An 18611-nucleotide genomic window follows, 5' to 3' on the forward strand; every position below is an offset into this window, starting at 1 on the left:
TTTTACCATGCTTTCACTGCTAGAGGCTTTGGTTGAACAACTGGATGCCAGTTTCTGCCTCGGAGTAAGAAATAAAAAAACATAATTCAGAGGAAAATGTTTAAGAAAAAAAAAATCAAATTGCGATATGTATTTACAATTACAAGCAACTGTGAGATATTTTTTAACTCTGAGGTGGAAATAAAATTGCAATTATGTAATTATAAGATATGAAGTTTGAGTGAAATAGTTCACAAACTCCCATTTATGAGATATAAAGTTGCAATTACGAGATATACCATAAATACATTTTTTGTAACTCTGAGGCAGAAATGGGCTTCTAGAAGTGTCATTATTCAATAGTTAAATAGAGCTGTTACTGGTGTTGATTGATCAGCAAAAATCAGATATTGACCGGCCTCTAGTGCTGACTGAGAAATGTTTTTAAAGTGATTTGATGTTGTGACCCCAGACACTATCACAGTGAGCTGTAGGGAATAGACTAAACTACTGAAATAAACCGACTACTTCATTCAACTCTCAAATGATACTGAACTCAAAGGTTCTGCTCGTGAGGTTTCTGGGAGAATTGGCACATGAGACAGTGGGTGGTCGGTCAAGCTCCTGGTATTGAGAGTTACTCTGCACCACGGACGTTAATGATTGGTTAAGACAGTCCTGGTACGGTGCTGGAAGGAGCTGACCATTACTGCCTGCCAAAAACTCCATCTGAAAGATTAAAGAAATCACGATAAGAAACCCCAGAGATTGAATCAAAATACAGCACTAATAGTAAAGCAGCACACTGGTGTCATTGGAGGGGTCATGCACATCACACTCACATGCTACACTCCTGACCGGCCATTACACAATACTGATCTATAATAATTACAGCAACTGAAAGTCTACATGTTAAATCTGAGAGCAAATCTGAGACTGGGAATACAGTTCTGGGTACATGGGGAAAAGAGTAATAAAAATTTAAATGATAGACAACATAAAAATTTTGTCATCATTTAATCACCTCATGTTGTCCCAAACCTGTATTAATTTTCCCATTAACTTTGATCGAAGGAAAAAAAAAAAAAAATACTGTTTAAGTCCCTGAGGACCAGCAACGGTTAGGTTTCCCAAATAACTTTTACTTTCAACAGTAGAAAGAATCTCATTTAGGTTTCTGAGTTTTCATTTTTGCAATATTGTCAGCAGATAGGATTTGAATGAAGATAGAAAACCTGCACTTAACATTTTCTCAGGCATTTAGTTTTCATAGTTCGATATGGTGATGTATTAGTAAAGGATTGTCTAGCTATATATTGATTATCAGAGAATTGCTGTATCGTGATATTCTCTGTATCGTGAGCCATGTATCATCTATCATATCGTATCATGAGGTAACCTGTGATTCCCACCCCAAAAATAAGTGAATGTATATGACTATTCATAAATTTGTACCAATATATTTATTTCATTTTAAAATATTATTTGGGAATAATTAGATTGGCACATCATATAATTAATTTAATTACAATGTTAATTGCTCCAATAAAACCCATAAAAATGTGAAAAATATTTTGTGTGTAAAATATTATCTGGAAAATATTTCTTAATTTTTATCATTTAAATGACATATAAACCAAGTATTAGAAACATGACACGATATTGTTACATTAGATTACAATAACCTAACACAAATTATTTTTAGTCATATGTATAAAATACAAGATGCTTGCTCAGACGCTTATGGCTGCTGTGGTTATTAAGACCTTCTGGATGCTGGTCTTTAAGCAAATAAAACAGCTGTGAAGAAAGCTCAAACATGAATTACTGGTTGATGAAAGTGGTTTTTTAAAGTATTCTTCAGGAAACGAAATTCAATCACATTTAGATAAAAACAATAAGATGCAAGAATAAAGCTAATTATCAAGATATACTCTTTCCATATTTTCACCTCTATACCTCTCTGATTTGACTCTTAAAATAAGCTGCAAGGCAGTGTTAGGGGATCAGAGGAAAGGTTGTGAGAACATTTGAAGAAATACATATACAAACAATATTATACATAATATTTTGTTCATGTTTTTTACATTATCTTTTATGTTCATATTAAATATTTTTACATATTTTAGTTTTTGTTTTGTTTTTGTTTTTACAAATTAATAATTTTTCTTATTTTTCATAGTTTTTATTGATATATAATATCTAAAACTATATAGCTGCTTAATATTTCAGGATGGGCCCATAATATTTGGGGGTTTGTGTGAAAATTCCTTGAAAAGTTGTTCCAAACCTTTATGAATAACTTTATTCTGTTTGAACACAAAGACAGTCTGTTGAAGTGGGATTCCTGAAACATTTGATGTTCTGCTTTGACGAAACACAGAACAGATCGAAGCAGTAACCTTCCACAATGCTGGACTTGGCAAAGTACCCTGATGAAGACTTGAGCGCTCCACTGAACACAAAAAACCCCGAGCCCGTGACTGAAAGATGAACAGAAACACAGATTCAGATTCAGTGAGAGATTCCAGTCAAGAATGAATAAAACAAATGACTGAACACTTTCCCAGACAGCTCCCTCAAGTGAGCGTCTAACGAAAGACGCAAATTAATCTGGCCTTTTAAGTTATCAGTTTCTATTTTATTTGTCACACTAAATCATGTAATAATACACAACAGATGTGTGTGTCTATAAGCTGACATGAGTGTTTGCTCTCTCTCACCTCTTCGTGGCTGGCTGTGAATGCTGCTGGCCTGGGTCAGGTACTGTGCATCTGCCCTCTGCACCCAAATCAGTACTAGAGCCAGCACTCTCTCATTAGACTTATTCAGAGCCTTCAGCAGCTGAAACACCAGCAGAGACAGAGACAAGACCCTCATTATCCTGAGAAATGGAGGAATTACGCTTTATCTCAGGTCTGATTATCTATTGAACTTCATTTTGATCATAATCCTTCGGACACAAGTCACAAACAACAAAAAAATATCTTACCATCTACTCTGGAAATGATACCATGTTGCTCCGGATGCATTTTCTATTATGAAAAATTCACTGTTTTATTTGAGATGATTTAGTCACTGCCATGTACACTATTTTGCAGAGCTTTTCATGGGTTGCCATGTTCACTTATTATAAGCAACACTTTTTACAACTCTGAAAAAAAATTGTTGTTAGGGGGCGCTATAACACATCTCCTGAATGAGTTTAGAATGTGTCGATCAAAAACACATGCGATGAAGTCGCAGACATGAGCAATCTCGTATGTATGCATATGATAAACAATGCGATCATCAACAATAAACAGCATATAAATGAAAACTGCCTAGTGAGAGGTCGATCCCGGAAGTGCATCTTTGCTTGGAATGTCCTACGGAATATAAAAAAACTCACTCAGAAACACGTGGCAAATAAAAACAATGCGATCTAAAATCAAACATGTTTGATCTCCTCTGACTGTAGTCTGTGACCATCATACACTATATATAATTTTCTATGAAATCTGTCAACACACATCTGCAGACTGGCTCTTACTTTTAGCAGCTAGCATCAACAGGTCCAGATTGTAAATCTGGGCGAAAGTCTTACGTCTGTTTCACACATACTTCGTCTGCAGTGCGTATGCAGTCCATGTCCGTTATGTACTGTACGTGGAGCAGAAGCAGCACGGACTGTGCTTTCACACAGGACGTGTTTGCAGTCCGCTATTGTTCCGCTACGGTTTAGTTCACAAACACAACATTTGTTCATTATTTTGATTTCAAATCATGTACAAAAAAATATCTTCATTGTGACTATTTTATCCCAGAACAGTAACAATCTTACATAATCACAGACATTAGTTAAAACTCAATAAATACAAAGTATTACTCATGCACCTGACTTCTAGGTTTGTATAGTAAGCTGCTCAAGCAAGCGGCAAAACATTTAAACACAACAATTAGCTTAGCCTACTTTTCTTGTTAGGATATCACAAATATTTAAAATTAAAATACCACTGACAGAAACAGTCGACTCTTGTGCCTTTTGCATTTAAAGAGCCACACAGATGGGAAATCAAAAATTACCTGTATTACAGTGTATGATGTAGCTGTCCATCAGTGTAAAAAATGTGCAAAGTAATTAAACCAAAAAAGTACACGATTTATAAAGTTATTGGCTTCTAAAGTAAGGAGTCGACTGAATCGCTGAAACGAGTCGTTATAGATTTCAAATCTTTTGCCCATCTCTATGTACGTCACTAGGAACACTTTGCATAATAATCTCCGCCCACCGTCTTGGGAGAAACTGAACTCTGACCTGCCCCACCCCCCCTCACAGACGCTCTGGTTGGTGTGAGAGCATCATGTCGAGGAGACAGTGTGTTTTTAATTGTAAAGGCAAGTTTGTTTTATTTTCACTGCCAAAGAATGAAGATCAGAAGAACCAATGGCTAAAATTCATTTTTACCACAATACCAGAGCAGTACAATAAATCCTTGTTGCGTCCACAACATTTCCCTGATGACTTCTTTTCTAATCTCGGTGAGTACAAGGCGGGATTTTCAAAGCGTTTGGCCATAAAAGAGGGTTCATTACCAACTTTATTTAGACCAACAAGCATCTCCGAATCACAACACGAAGTATGATTATGAAGTTATGTGTTTGTTTTCTCCCGAGCGTCTTATCAGTATGTGTGCTGTCTGCGCTGATCTTCATTTACAAAAACGTCATTGTAACTCCGTGAATACTCAACGAAGAGACATGAGAGAGATATCTATAGAAAGCTTGACATGTCTACTTTAAAACTAAACAGGTGCTGCCGAACAGATATTCTATGATAAAGTAATCCATATGAAAACAATGCGATGTCTGTTTTTCACGTCTCCCTTCATTATATCTGATGTGACCACGCCCCCGCGCTGAACGCTATTCAGATTCAAACTGAAGCGCGCGGCTTGAATACGCACACACAGAAGAAAAAGCAGCGAGACTGTTCAAGTTTTTTATTTTCCTGTTTGCTTCGCGGTGAGAGGAATAAGACATAATTCACCCCAAACAGATGCTAACGCATCGTTTACCGTGAAGGTATGTGCGGAACAACCAATCAAACCTGACTATGTCAGTTGACCAATCAGAACACAGTATGCTACCGAAAGGTGGGGTTTAAGGAAACTGAATCTTTTGAACAGCTTCGCGCGAACCGTTTGGGGATCTCTGAGAATTGAGGTAATTTTAAAATGATATTTTGACAAAATGACAATGTTTTTTAACCTTGGATGGATTTAAACCTAATGTACAGGACTTATAAACAGTGATAGAGGAAGCTTAGAATTCTCATCTTACTGGCTCTTTAAATCTTTATCACAAGCAATCCCACGGGTCTTAGTGAACTTTGTTTTTCTGCCTCCATAAAAGTGCATATATTATGTTGCCTCGTTTATCTAAAGGTACTCTTTTTCTTGTTTTAAACCTAGCCAAAAACCCATGTGTTGCATGTGAAAAATAGTAGGCGTTGATTAGTATACATTTATTGTGAAATTACTGCATTTTCGTGTCAATTCATGTCCTTTTTTCTCGCGACAATGCGCACAGTAAAAATAGATTCGGTACGTAAACGATCACTGCTGCAGACGCACCGCTCCTCGAACGCAGTGACGGACCGCAAGCGTGTGCAGTATGAACGCTGGAAACCGTTAGCATGGGTGCGTAAAAAAAATATGCAACGCAAACGCACTGCAGACGGAGTATGTGTGAAACAGGTGTTATAGTGTATTTTAGCCTTTAGTGTGGTGCCATGTACCTCTGGATGATGTGTTTTAGGGATTCTTATACAGGTGCTTCTAGCCTCTAGATCAACCACGAGCCCCGGCACCCTCGGCAGTGTGTAACGGTAAAAACGGAAATCCTTTGAGAGTCATAACAGAATGGAAATCAATAAAAAAACATCAAATGAACGAAACAGGAAGCAGTAAAACGAAAGAGTTGGTCAAATAGGTCACAAATCTCACCACTGAGAGTCTCATAATGATGATGGGTCCGAAGAGAGGCTCTCTGAAGTGCACACCGAACAAGGGACAGGGATAGACTACAGGACAGCAGAAAACACAATAAAATAAATGCATACAGAGATTATGGATGATATAAAAAAAAAAAAAAATCTATAGTTTTTTTTTACATGACTGGAGTAATGGTTGCTGGAAATTCAGCTTTACCATCACAGGAATAAATTAGAATTTAAAATATATAAAAACACAAAACAGTTATTATAAATTGTAATAATATTTCAAAATATTACAGTTTTTTCTGTATTTCTGATGAAATAAATACAGCCTTGGTGAGACTTCTCTCAAAAATATAAAATCTTACAGCTCCAAAATTTTGAATGTTATATTAATCTTACATTTAACTGGTTTTCTTACATCTGTACTCCGCTCCTAAATGCAGCATGAGTCTCAGGGGAAAGGCTCTGGCCCATGGAGCATGAGGAGCCCGAACAGGAGGGGAGGCCCAGGTAACGGCAGGCCCTCCACAGACTGGAAACGACGGACGCACGTAAAGAAAGCCAGCATGCTCGTTATTACCCAGAAAGCCTTGGGATACCAAAGAGTAACTTGGGTGATTCAGAAGCTTTCCTGCTGCTTGGACAAAATAGCAAGATCGAGACTCATCTAGCTATGGCAGATCAGTGGTCTCAGTTTTATGGTTGAGTAACATCCTGTGCAAGGTTCACCTGTTTGGGCATCCCAGTAGATCTGAATGACATGATTGAAAATATCCGTCGGGAATCTCTTCTCCTCAGGAAAACACTGCAGTAAAATGACCACCTCTGGCTGTCCAACAGCGTGCATGCCCTTCGACATAACACAAACATCAAGTCATCACGCGGACACACCAGCTTATTGTTATCTGAAGTTAGGGCTGGTTGATGTGGCCACAAAAAGAGAACAAATTTCCCATATCATGCAAAAATCATATTTATCATGATATTAGTTTCCCATTAATAGGGAAATAATTACCTTACAAAATGTTTATTTGACACGGAGTATGAATGTAAATGTAACTGGTTTGTTCACAGTTAAACTCCACAGAATTGTAATTTAGTTTATTTTAATAAAAATTAAAAAATTCTCATTTATTAAAATTTTTCTGGATTCTGTGCTTTATAGTTTAATACAAATGTATCATAAATTATGCATTATAAAATCCACTTTAAAAACTAGCAATTAAATCAATTTATTTGTAGACTGTAGCTAAAACATATAGACTAATTATATATTTATAACTATTTTATTTTTTGTCAAATAAGACGCTGCACAACAGAAAAGTGTAAATTAAATCACAGATGAAGAATATCTTGCACAATATTCCTTAAAATTACTATATTATGATTGTTATTATTTTAAGAAGTACATTTTAGTATAAAATAGTCATACATTTCTGCCATAATTTCTTCAAGTTAAACCGAACGGTTATTGCAGACACATCCTGAGAACAGTTGCACACACATAAGAACTGACCACACTGGCTACAGAACAGCTGTTGAGTAACATTTGCAACATACAGCTGACAGTCTTCACCACAGCCAGCAGGTTTGCATTGAGCACAAACACCAGAGGCTCAGCAACACCTCTCTCGACTCTGTTCTCTTCTCCTCCAAAGTGTAGTCTGCAGAAGTAATGACAAGAACCAGCCTCTCAAATATCAAAACCACTCATGAAATGCTTTAGAAATATTAACAACATCTCATAGTGTCTGTTTCAGTGATGATTTACTCAAATATAAAGTTTTTTTCATTGTTTCCTCTCATATTGTTCCCATCATTAAAAGGACTAGTTTTATGGTGTTTTTTTTTTTGTGGCATGGCAGCTTGTAATCACTGTATGCGTTCATTATATGGAAAATCTTTTTGTTGCACAGAAGAAAGTAATGAATGTTTGGGGAAATGATGGGGTGAATTATTCTTAATTATTCAAAGCTAGTGTTCTTATTAGGACACATTCTTACCTCCTTTGACCCCTGTAGATGTCAGATTAGGGGGAAGGTCCTTTGGTGGAGCCGGTTTTGTAGAGTTGCCACTAAGACCACTGACTTCATCTCCTCTAAGGTCAGACACTTCCTACAGCGTAAAAAAATAAAAAAATAAATACATAAATAAAAACACTGGAAGTCATCGTCCTAATAAAAAAATAATTAAAAAGTAATATTTATCTAAAGATTACTTCACAAAGAATAAAGTGTTACAGTATTACAAGAGGGTAAAAGTCTTTTTTTACATAGATTAAAAAAGACTTTAAAATAAAACATATGGTCGTTATAAGACTGTAAAAATGTTTCTTCACATAGATGAATGGGATATTTTAAATAAAAATAATAACATAAAGCAAAATAAAGTAAATTAAATTCTGGGCCATCAAATCGACACACACACATACATATATTTAAGAAATATTATTTACATTTAAGAAATAAATGTAAATAAGAAATATTTACATTTATGTATGTATGTATATATATATATATATATATATATATAATAAATTTAAATGAAATAACAGAGAAGCAGAGAAGTCATAGCACCTGGGCGAGCTCCGCCCTCTCTGTGTGGGACACGCTCCTGTAAACGGGAGATCTGTTTGCACTCTCAGACTGAGGAAGGAGATTATCTGCAAACCAGACCTTCTTCTGGTCCTTGAGAAGCGTCCCTGATGAAATGACTTCACTGTAACTGTGTAGCTAATGTGTGAAAGCACATAGGCAGGGGAATCCATCCGCCCCTCTTTCCCACCGAGATGAGTCAGTCTGAATCTCAGGTCACAGCACACCACACAAAACACCTGCGAAACAAATCGAACAATCAAGTTTTGAAGGAGAATAACATCCTAAAGGGATTAAAAATTAACTATTTATTTACCCTCAAATTGTTCCAAACATTGGACAAACTCATATATTTAATTTAAAATCATCATCTCAACTTAACTAGCAGACTGCACACGTAGCTAAACAAAGAATTAATCATGTCTGTTTCTTATCATTTTGTCTTGGTTGCATTAGTTTTTACTTATTCAATGATCAATGTTTGTGTAAATAGATGTTTAACATTTTAATTATATTCTGCAGAAATACATGAAAGGACTTGAAAAAGGATTATTCATTTGGCTGAATGAGATTCATATATATATATATATATATATTTAATATTTTATTTAAAAAACATTTTCTTTTTTTTATAGTGTTTATTACAAACTCTCGTGCAGACAACAGCATAAGAAAACCGGGCAAGGCATCAACAATTTTTTTCAGGTTAGAATTTTTTTCAAGGTTCAAGGAGGATAATAACATACGAAATTCATTTTTAAAACAGTTTACATTTGGTAATTGTTTTTTCCATTTACTTATGTGAATGTGGTATTTACCCATAACGATGATAAAGTTAATCAAAAGTGAAAGATCCCTCGTCGGTTTAGAATTATAAATAAGAATATATCTTCTATTGTAAATTGTTCAAGTTCGCTAATTTTATTTTTTAACCATCTTTGGACATCCTGCCAAAACTTCCTACTAACTGAGCAAAGGAAGAATAAATGCTCAGTTCGTTCTGGGTTTTCATGACAAAAGTCGCAAGGGTCAACTTCAAAACCAAATCTACCCCTCAGTGTCTCTGCAGATGGATAGTAGTTATTAAGAATTTTAAATTGCATTTCTTTTACTTTGGGTGCAATTGGCCCTAAATTTCCAATGTTTTTCTGCAGTCGTTCACTGTAAAAAGTCTAATGAGCTATTTACTTAAAAAAAAATATGGTAACAATATTACACATAATATTTTTGAGTAGTTTTTCAGGCTTGATTTTTTTAATGGAATCTACCTGAATAAATCATGTGAAATCTCCTAAATTAATTAATCTATGACATAATAAATGTAATATAATTAGGGAAATGTGCTCATTTATTTTAAGTTTATTCTCAAAAGTCTGTGATTTTAAAAGGGGTCTGTTTGTATTTTGTTATTTTATACATTTACAAGACTGTATACAGCCAATTAGCTGAAGTAGGAAAATACTTGAGAAATACTGGAAAGTACTGCACTAGCACTAGCAAAGGTACTGCTCATTAAACAAGGTTTAATACCTTAGAAGAGTAGTATCCATAACCACAAGCTCTACTCTTCTGCCCAGTGGTAACGATTCCACTGTGCAATGGAAACTTCAATATAAGAGAAACTCTTACAAATGTCATATGTAACTGAACATTAAACATAAATAGATGCTTCCCTTCACTCAAAAACATAAAGTAGCATTTAATTTCAAAATTTACTCTCCATATCCAGCCATATGCAAAGCAAGCTGGGAACTAACAATCACCTCTAAAATAAAACTGCAAAATTGAGCTAATTCACTTAAAATAAATAGGCAGCCTTCTTTCCTATTTTTTTAGGTTTTTTTGGGAACAAAAATACTCCTTCAAACGTACAAGTTAATTTTTTTTAAATTAAAAACTTTGCCCATGTTTAGCATAGGAATCCAACTCTTTAACAGTGTAAAAAACTCAGTATGCATGAAATAGCATTTCACCCCCCCTTTAATGTCAAAATTTAGGACTAATTATTGTAACTGAAAATCATATTTAGGTCAAAATTGTCAGTTGTTTGGGAACTAAATCCACTGTAAAGAGTGATCTATTTAAGCCCACTGAAATGCTCGAGTGCAGATGCAGACACATCAGTCAGCATCTCTGTGTTTTAGGTTAAAGGGGGGGGGGGGGGTGAAATGCTATTTCATGCATACTGAGTTTTTTTTACACTGTTAAAGAGTTGGATTCCCATGCTAAACATGGACAAAGTTTCAAAAATTAAGTTGTACGTTTGAAGGAGTATTTTTGTTCCCTAAATACTCCTTCTGGTTTGTCACAAGTTTCGGAAGGTTTTTTTCGAGTATGTCTCTGTGTGTCGCGAAAAGTCACAAAAGAAGTGTGTTTTTGGTTGCCAGGGCAAGACAACCCTGCACAGATTACCAAAAAAAAAAAAAAAACAGCATTAAGGGACCAGTGGATGGAGTTTATTTTTACAGAGCATCAACGGAGTTGTGCAAGTGTTTGTTCCCTGCATTTCGAAGATGCTTGTTTTACAAACAAGGCCCAGTTTGACGACGGATTTGCGTATCGTTTATTTCTTAGGGATGATGCAATCCCAACGAAAAAGGGTCACGATCGTGTGTTGGAACCACAGGCGGTGAGTAAAACTGCTTCAAATATCTCTGCCTCCTTGTTAGTGCGTCCCCCTACCCTCCCGGAGACCCGGGTTCGAGCCCCGATCGGAGCGAGTCGTTGCTGCTGCTGCTCTCGTTCAGTGTCAGCCTCGGGATCTGATTCTGGATCATAAATAAACGGCTGAATCTGACTGTTAGCCATGGTTTGTTTTGGATGATGGTTTTTCCCTCACGGTAATGTCACAGCCAGTGTTGCCAGATTGGACTAAAGATTTCCAGCCCAACTACAGTTTAAAACCCGCCCATTTAAAAAAATACCAGCCCAAAATACATACTGTTATTAAAACTGTTATAGAATAAAACACACAATTTTTTTTTTCTTATTAAACAACCAGACTAACAAATCGCACATCGGAGAGCACGAGGCTCTCCCCAACTATATCCAGTGCATCTTTATCTTATAGCATCTTTTTTTAAATATATATATATATATATATATATATATATATATATAAAAATGATAATTTTAATAAAACACAAGGTCTACATCGGAAACCTCAGAAGGGGACAACATTTTTTATTGTTCTTGTGCTACAGTTCTTTTCTAATAGGTCAATTCTCATATCATTTCATTATACTTTTCTTTTTGTTTTAGTAGGCTACTTACAAATTTGTGCTTAATTAGCAACATTCTTCAAAATATCTTATTTTCTGTCCAGAAGAAGACAGAATCTCATACAGGTTTGGAACAACTGTAGGATGAGTAAATGATGACAGAATTTGCATTTTGGGGTGAACTATCCCTTTAAACTTAAATTTCCACATGCATCTCTCACCTTACACATGCTCTGCAGTGATGGCGTCTTTTGGTGAAGGAGAATTTGGTTCCACATTTCATGCATGCTGGCGCCTGAGAATCAGGGACCGTAGTGCCCAGGGAACAGCAGCGCTGCATAGGCAAAGCACCAAGTGAACCCTTTCCTCCTGCCAGACACTAGTGATACTTCCATCTCACCACTCTTCTTGTAGTCTAGCGTGGGGTCCTAGGGCCCTGTGCTACCCGTTATGTGGGTGTCCACCACAGGAGACGATGGAGGTCCCAGCACAGCCTCCAGCTGCTCCTGCTCATTCTCTTCAGTGATAAGAACAGGCCTCAGCTTACGCTCATCCAGAAGCGACTCACTGGAATACATACATAAGCCCCCCTGGAGCTTTGTTTTACCCTCAAACCATCACACAGAGGCCCGCACAAAGTCCTGCAAAAGATGACTCAGATATAAATTATCAGATATGTAAATTCCCAGCAGCCTAGTGGATTTATCAGGGCTGTTTGGCTTTATTTTAAACCTATAAAGCCTACAATTTCAATCAACCACATCCTTCTATCGTCTGATTGATACGTTTTAGCATGTAAAATGCCAGTCTAAAAACATCCCACTTTAGATTGTGGTTCATGTGTCTATACTGATCTTTATAGGGTAAACATTAAAAATACATTTTATATTCTTAGTAGTATTTCTTAAAATGAACATACTTGACTGAAGCAACTTTGGTTTACTTGTTTTCCAGATTTGTTTTTTTTTTTTTTAGAAAAATCATGTTAAAATGCGAGTCCAAATATGATCCATGAGGATTTTAAGGAATACATATTTGTTCATCTTTCAATTATCATTGTATTGCATTGCTTATATGCTTAGAAACAACATAACAGTGATCATAAAACTAAGCATTTAAATATCATCTTACTAGGAAACTATAGAGGGACAACAATTTTATCTTCCTTTGCAGCCATGTAAATATCAGTAAATTTCAGCATTTTATATTCTTTGGAGATGTAACCTACCTAACCTAATGGTAACCTTAAAGGTTTCCCACACTCTCAAGCGCACACAGACACAGGTCCTGCATCACTGAGGATATGCTGAGCGTGCAGAATGACTCGACTGCATGGGTGCATCTGCAGATACAAATATTCATAATCATATGATAAATGCATGAACTCAACTTCAAAGTCAAACACTAAGGCATTTCAATGTAAATTAAATACACAAATCCAGATACATTACAACAGCTGCATAAAAAAAAGAAAGAAAAGAAAAAAGAAAGAAAAAAAAATGTCGAAAAGCACTGCTGATTTGGAGTCCGAGTTTGTCACCTCACCTCATCTCCACTGCCAGCGACGCGACGCGACACACTAGAACGCGTCGCGTGCTTGTAATTACGTTCTAGTCCGAAGTGTCAGAACATCACACAGCATTATAGTTTTTGAGATTTTGAGTCGTTATTGAGAGTGAGGAGTCACGTGCCGATTTGGGTTGATTGTCATTTTGGTCAAGAAGTGTCTGCTAAATGCAATGTGTAATTACAACAAGCTAAAACACGTGAATAAACTTACTTTGGCCAGTATGCCGTTTTCACCACCTGGAGGCTTGGAGATGGACCCAGCCACAGGAGAAAGCCTCGTAACTTTCCAAAGACTTGTGGCTTTTAAACTCCTGAATTGTGTAGTAACTTATTCCAAAAACTAGATAATTCACAATGTCCATATATGTGCTTGGAAGTATGGTCCAGGTCTCTGTGCCATTCCGCTGCAGGGAGCTCGTATGGGTCGTTATTTTGGATGCCTGAGAGCTTCTCAAAATACCGCTGTTTTGCACTTGGTGTAACCTAAAAAAACCCTGTATTCAATTGTTCCTGTGTTTTCCATATGTATCGTGTGAGGTACTGGAGCAGTTTTTAACGCAGCAGTAACTTCCAGGCATGGTAAAACAGTGCAGAATTGCAAAAACCTCCTCTACTACCGAGTTACAAAAACATGTAAACAATCCTGTTTCGCCGCCGGTGTCCTGACAATTCTCATAAAACGTAAAAATTATCCTTAGTGTTTTGGTGTAACCTTGTTAGCATTTTAAGCATTTCAAAGGGAAAACATTTACTCTTACTCTATAATAATAAAAATACGCTTAAATGACACTAGAGACCCCCTGACAAATCTAGTCATCTACAGGAAAAGCAAAACACCATATAGAAAAGTTTAATGAGCTTTATTTTTTAATTAACAGAAAAAAAAATCATTAAGACTAGTTTTTATAGCATTTATAGCATTTCAACTAGCAATGTGGTTAAGATTTATAACTGTTAAGCATTCATGTAACCATCCATCCTTCTGTATAAATGCAGGAGAAAGGACAGGCATGGATCTTTAACAGACAATTTATGATATAAAAGTCTCTGGTTTCAGTGATAGTGTTGAAATGATATGTCGGTCACTCTAATTTAAAAATACTGCAGGAGACTTTGCTCTGAACAGCAGTTACTGAAGGCCCAACGTTCAGTTTGCCTCATTCTTTGACGCCTCGTCGAAGTTCTCTACAAGATCTGTGAAGAGAGAATAAAACGACTTAAATCTGCATCTTGCAATTTACAGCTCGCTCAAAAGAAACACCTTCATACCTGGGACATCATCATCTTCTTCATCGATATCTTCTGCTTTGGGAGCTTTGTTGTCGAGAACTTGAAAAGTAACAAAACAGCAATGTCAGCATCTACACTAAATTCACCTCTATTTCCAAACCGCCTGTTTACTCACCCTGTCTGGGAAACTGTTCGGCGAGTTTGCGCAGACTTGTGAGACTGTCAGCACCGAGCTGACTGAGGATTCCCGGGAGCATTTCCGTAAGCTGTTTGGTCTCTGCATGGCCTGTGATGGCGAACGTATTAGCAGACAGAGACGCTTGCACTTTGGGGTTATTGAAGTGAATGACCGTGCCATCGTCTTTAATCATATTAACCTGTAAAACAAGATCGAACTCTCAATGCTGTCCGAACAGGACAGAAGGAAACCAGTGAAGAAAGACTGAAAAGAGTGCCACTGATGTACCTCTTCAATGCCAGCTATGTTATTGACCGCAAGCTTCTTTAATGAACTCTGGAGTTTCTTGTCATCAGCCGTTGCTGTTCTATGCACCACCTTCTTCTTTCTGCGTGCTGTTCCCTGTAGAAAATGAAGCAAAACTGAGCAACGAAAAGAATTATAGTAGTAATTATAGACCCAAAATAATCTTTTAAAAAAATTCTTACCTTGCCCCCTATCCGGACCTGGGCTTGAAGTTTAGCCAGTTTCTCTTGATTCATGCTGACTTCTGAGAAAAAATAATAATCCTTTAATATTCAAATGCTTTAATATACAGCAAGACATTTTTTAGAGAGTATATCTTGTTCTCACTAAGAACAATTACTATAACCATAAAGATATTAGTGTACATGAAAGCATGATAACATTGTGTTTAATACAGCATTTCTTGAAGTTTTGTCGCCTGCCACTTGAGCTCTTTTAAGCAGGATGGATTCTCATTTGCTGTCAATGTCTTTATCATCAATCAGCTGGCAAGTGTCTTAAAAAAAATAGTTCCTTTGTGCCTTTATGGTTACATATGTGTTGTGGACTCGACATTATTTCACCCATAATGTTATTTGAAACATTAAACTAAACACTTTGCTTGTATTTAACGTTTTCATTTACATTTAAACACACTTTAGGCTTAGATAATTTAGAAGTTTAATCTGGTCTTGTTGAGTTAAATAGGTGAGTATCATCAGCATAACAGTGGAAACTAATCCCATGTTTTCTAATAATATTACCAAGGGGCAACAATTATATTCAAAATAGAAGAGGACCTAGGACAGATCCTTGTGGCACTCCATATTTTACTAGTGATTTTCCGTCGAAAATAAATATGGTTATTACTTAATACAGAATGGCACAGAAACATTCTAACTGGAAGTACAGCAGCGCACAATGTGCTGTGAAGCTGAGCTCTCTTCCTCTCAGAGCTGTGACAGAAGGACTGCCGATGCGCCTCTCTGGGCCCATGAGATGGAGGACACTGTCCGAGTTAGTCGAAAAAACTCGTTCGACGTCGGTTTGAGGAACGTTCCAGGCTTCTCTGTTTAGATCTCCGTTTCTGTCCCTCACACACGTCGCAGTGATGGAGAATAAAGAGAAATCCTGACGGTGCACAATCTGAGTGAGTGCATCACTCCCAGCCAAACACACATCTCGCAATCACATCACAACAAACACAGCGCGCGGAGCCATTACCTTACAGCACACACGACGAGTACAGCACCGTTACCATCAATGATGAACATTTCACATAAACACATAACGCTGCTCATTACTGACCTGATAAACACCGCTACGCAGAGAACCATGCGTTGAATGAACAGGGCGGAAGTGGTCAGACTAATAAGACTACACACGTCACGTTGTTTTTACTGTTTTTAATGACGAACAACGGTGATGCTGCCCTCTAGCGGCTCGGGCTGAAATAATGTAAAGCTAAGACCTACATTACGTCTGTCTGTCTATCTATCTATCTATCTATCTATCTATCTATCTATCTATCTATCTATCTATCTATCTATCTATCTATCTATCTATCTATCTATCTATCTATCTATCTATCTATCTATCTATCTATCTATCTATCTATCTATTTCTGTTTTTATCCCACTGGTCACAAATGTAATTGTTCACTTGTCCTGTGGCCATAATTTATATAAGATAGAACAAACTTTATATTTTAATAACAGACAACATATGCTTTATGTAACATACGATTGTTGTATATCTTTATTTTTTACATGTTTATAGTTTGTAGTGCTTTTACACAAAAAAAAAACATGGATTTTAACAGCAATCATAATGTTTACATTTCAATAAGACATTTAAAATCTGTACATATCTTAAAATACAAACATCATGTTGACAGACACACTGTATATTGGATGCATAACACCTCATACACACACACACACACACACACACACACACACATATATACATATATACAGATGTTTGTAACATTTAACCAAATACATTTGCTGATGGTTGCTGAAGTTTCAAAACACACTTGCTTGACGCAGACAATAAAACTGAACCTTCAAAAGCATGTTAAGACTTTGCTATTCATTTGAACACGTGTCTTAGGTTGATTAAAATTAAGGATGCAGGAAACTTGTATTTGTATATTTTTCTCACACAATGTACTTCTGCTAATGAAAACCACTGTGTGGTTGACATCAGACTGAACTTTCAAATAAATGCAAATTCCCTCTATGAGAGACATTGCATGAATCTCTGATACAGTCTGTTTTCTGCTGTAATCATCAAATATCTGTGAATGGAGGTCTCACATCTTCCGTCGGGGTAGGAGAGCTGCAGGATTGGATGGCAGTGTCTGGTTGGAAAGGTCCGTGCAGGTAGATGAAGTCTGGTCTGCTGATAACTGAGCTGCTGGCCTCCATCCTGGAGCTCCCCAGAGTACTGCCCTGCCACTGGAACTGAAATCTCAAATGAGGACTGCAAAGTCTCAACGCCACCTGAAACAGTCTCTTCAGAACAGCTTTGCGCAGCAGGATGTACACCCATGGATCGAGGATCTGGTTCCATGTGGCCATGCGCACAACCAGCAGCATATGAGTGTATGACGTCTGATCGTCACCCTGATCCTGCAGGCTGAAGATGATGCCTGTTATCTGGGGACCAAACCATACACTTCATAAAGCATTCAACACAGAAATATACATGTAAACTTATACACAAAAAATATACATTTGCTTGTGTTGCTCAGATTATTTAGCAATATGCCCAAATATGCATGTATTTATTAAATACAAATGTGTTGATATTTTGAATTTTTTTTTTATCTCATATACTGAATATTAAATTAAATTTATATTTAATACACCTATTGTATTATATATGTATGTATACATTTATATAAATGCATTTTTATTTTTAAATAGAAAACCTTTATTGAAAGTTATATTTATATTTAATACAGCTTTGTTACATTTATATGTATTACTTAAAGTGTAGGTGTATATAATATGTTTGTGTAAATTACCATTGAGAAGTATTTTCTTACCAAAATTGGGCCCCAGCACACACAGGAAACCAGCATGATTGCCAAAAGCTGGCAGACCATCTCAGAATGGTGTGATGTGTTACGGCTGTGGCGATGATAATCTCGGTCAAGTTGTACCCTGCTCCGCAGGAGAGTGAGAAAAGTCATAGTATTGCACACCAATGAGACGAGGAGAGACAGCAAACCCAGCATACAGAACAGTATCGGCAGAAGCATATCCACCCAGTCACGCAGCCCCTGCAGCTTGAAGAAGCACCAGCTTCGTGAATGCTGCACCTGGTAGGACCGCTGAAGCAGGAGGGGCAGCAGGGCCACCAGCAGACCCAGCAGCCATGTCAAACCCAACAGCCTCTTGACGTGATGGGACCCCAGTGCCGTGGTGTGGAAGAGAGGACGGGTCACTCCGAAACAGCGCTCCACCGCCATCAAGCTCCCAAGCAGCAGAGGGGTCAAGCCAAAGAAAACCATACAAACTCCAAAAAAGTCACACAGAGACTTGTGAGCGTCGAATGATTCCCAG

General features: G+C 37.0%; 3 protein-coding genes across 3 annotated transcripts in view; all 3 read right to left on the reverse strand.

Moving 5' to 3' along the window:
* Positions 1 to 519: 519 nt before the first annotated feature.
* On the reverse strand, positions 520 to 6818 carry zfyve9b (zinc finger, FYVE domain containing 9b). The gene is made up of 7 exons (XM_052610615.1): positions 6689 to 6818; positions 6378 to 6593; positions 5967 to 6043; positions 5595 to 5863; positions 2703 to 2863; positions 2359 to 2462; positions 520 to 708 (listed from the first exon to the last, which is right to left on the reverse strand). Exons 1-7 carry the CDS (start codon positions 6816 to 6818, stop codon positions 520 to 522), a joined length of 1146 nt encoding a protein of 381 aa, XP_052466575.1.
* Positions 6819 to 14188: 7370 nt separating this feature from the next.
* btf3l4 (basic transcription factor 3-like 4) lies at positions 14189 to 16446 on the reverse strand. Its single transcript, XM_052610181.1, has 6 exons — positions 16345 to 16446; positions 15240 to 15301; positions 15040 to 15153; positions 14749 to 14950; positions 14613 to 14672; positions 14189 to 14537 (listed from the first exon to the last, which is right to left on the reverse strand). Exons 2-6 carry the CDS (start codon positions 15291 to 15293, stop codon positions 14491 to 14493), a joined length of 477 nt encoding a protein of 158 aa, XP_052466141.1. The 5' UTR covers positions 15294 to 15301; positions 16345 to 16446; the 3' UTR covers positions 14189 to 14490.
* An 876-nt stretch (positions 16447 to 17322) lies between these two features.
* The window catches only part of ptgfr (prostaglandin F receptor (FP)), a 6617-nt gene continuing 5328 nt past the window's right edge, over positions 17323 to 18611 (reverse strand). Inside the window, exons 2-3 of the mRNA XM_052610590.1 lie at positions 18092 to 18611; positions 17323 to 17699 (exon numbers count right to left, since the gene is read on the reverse strand). The exon at positions 18092 to 18611 is cut by the window's right edge and continues 302 nt beyond it. Of these exons, the coding sequence (XP_052466550.1) occupies positions 17331 to 17699; positions 18092 to 18611 (889 nt within the window). The 3' untranslated portion in view covers positions 17323 to 17330. The remainder of the gene's footprint in view (positions 17700 to 18091) is intronic.

Source organism: Carassius gibelio, chromosome A11 (genome assembly GCF_023724105.1).
Source record: "Carassius gibelio isolate Cgi1373 ecotype wild population from Czech Republic chromosome A11, carGib1.2-hapl.c, whole genome shotgun sequence".
NCBI lineage: Eukaryota > Metazoa > Chordata > Actinopteri > Cypriniformes > Cyprinidae > Carassius > Carassius gibelio.

What these genes read in the sequence shown, in the direction of transcription:
- btf3l4 (XM_052610181.1), bottom strand. Translation starts at nt 15,293, where the DNA reads ATGAATCAAGAGAAACTGGCTAAACTTCAAGCCCAGGTCCGGATAGGG. An exon ending in AGGTCCGGATAGGGGGCAAG is followed by an intron (nt 15,154 to 15,239) that starts GTAAGAATTTTT and finishes CATTTTCTACAG; the next exon opens with GGAACAGCACGCAGAAAGAA. An exon ending in CGAACAGTTTCCCAGACAGG is followed by an intron (nt 14,673 to 14,748) that starts GTGAGTAAACAG and finishes TTACTTTTCAAG; the next exon opens with TTCTCGACAACAAAGCTCCC.
- zfyve9b (XM_052610615.1), bottom strand. Translation starts at nt 6,818, where the DNA reads ATGTCGAAGGGCATGCACGCTGTTGGACAGCCAGAGGTGGTCATTTTA. An exon ending in TTTAGGAGCGGAGTACAGAT is followed by an intron (nt 6,044 to 6,377) that starts GTAAGAAAACCA and finishes GCTGTCCTGTAG; the next exon opens with TCTATCCCTGTCCCTTGTTC. An exon ending in GTCACTGCGTTCGAGGAGCG is followed by an intron (nt 2,864 to 5,594) that starts GTGCGTCTGCAG and finishes TCCATTTCTCAG; the next exon opens with GATAATGAGGGTCTTGTCTC.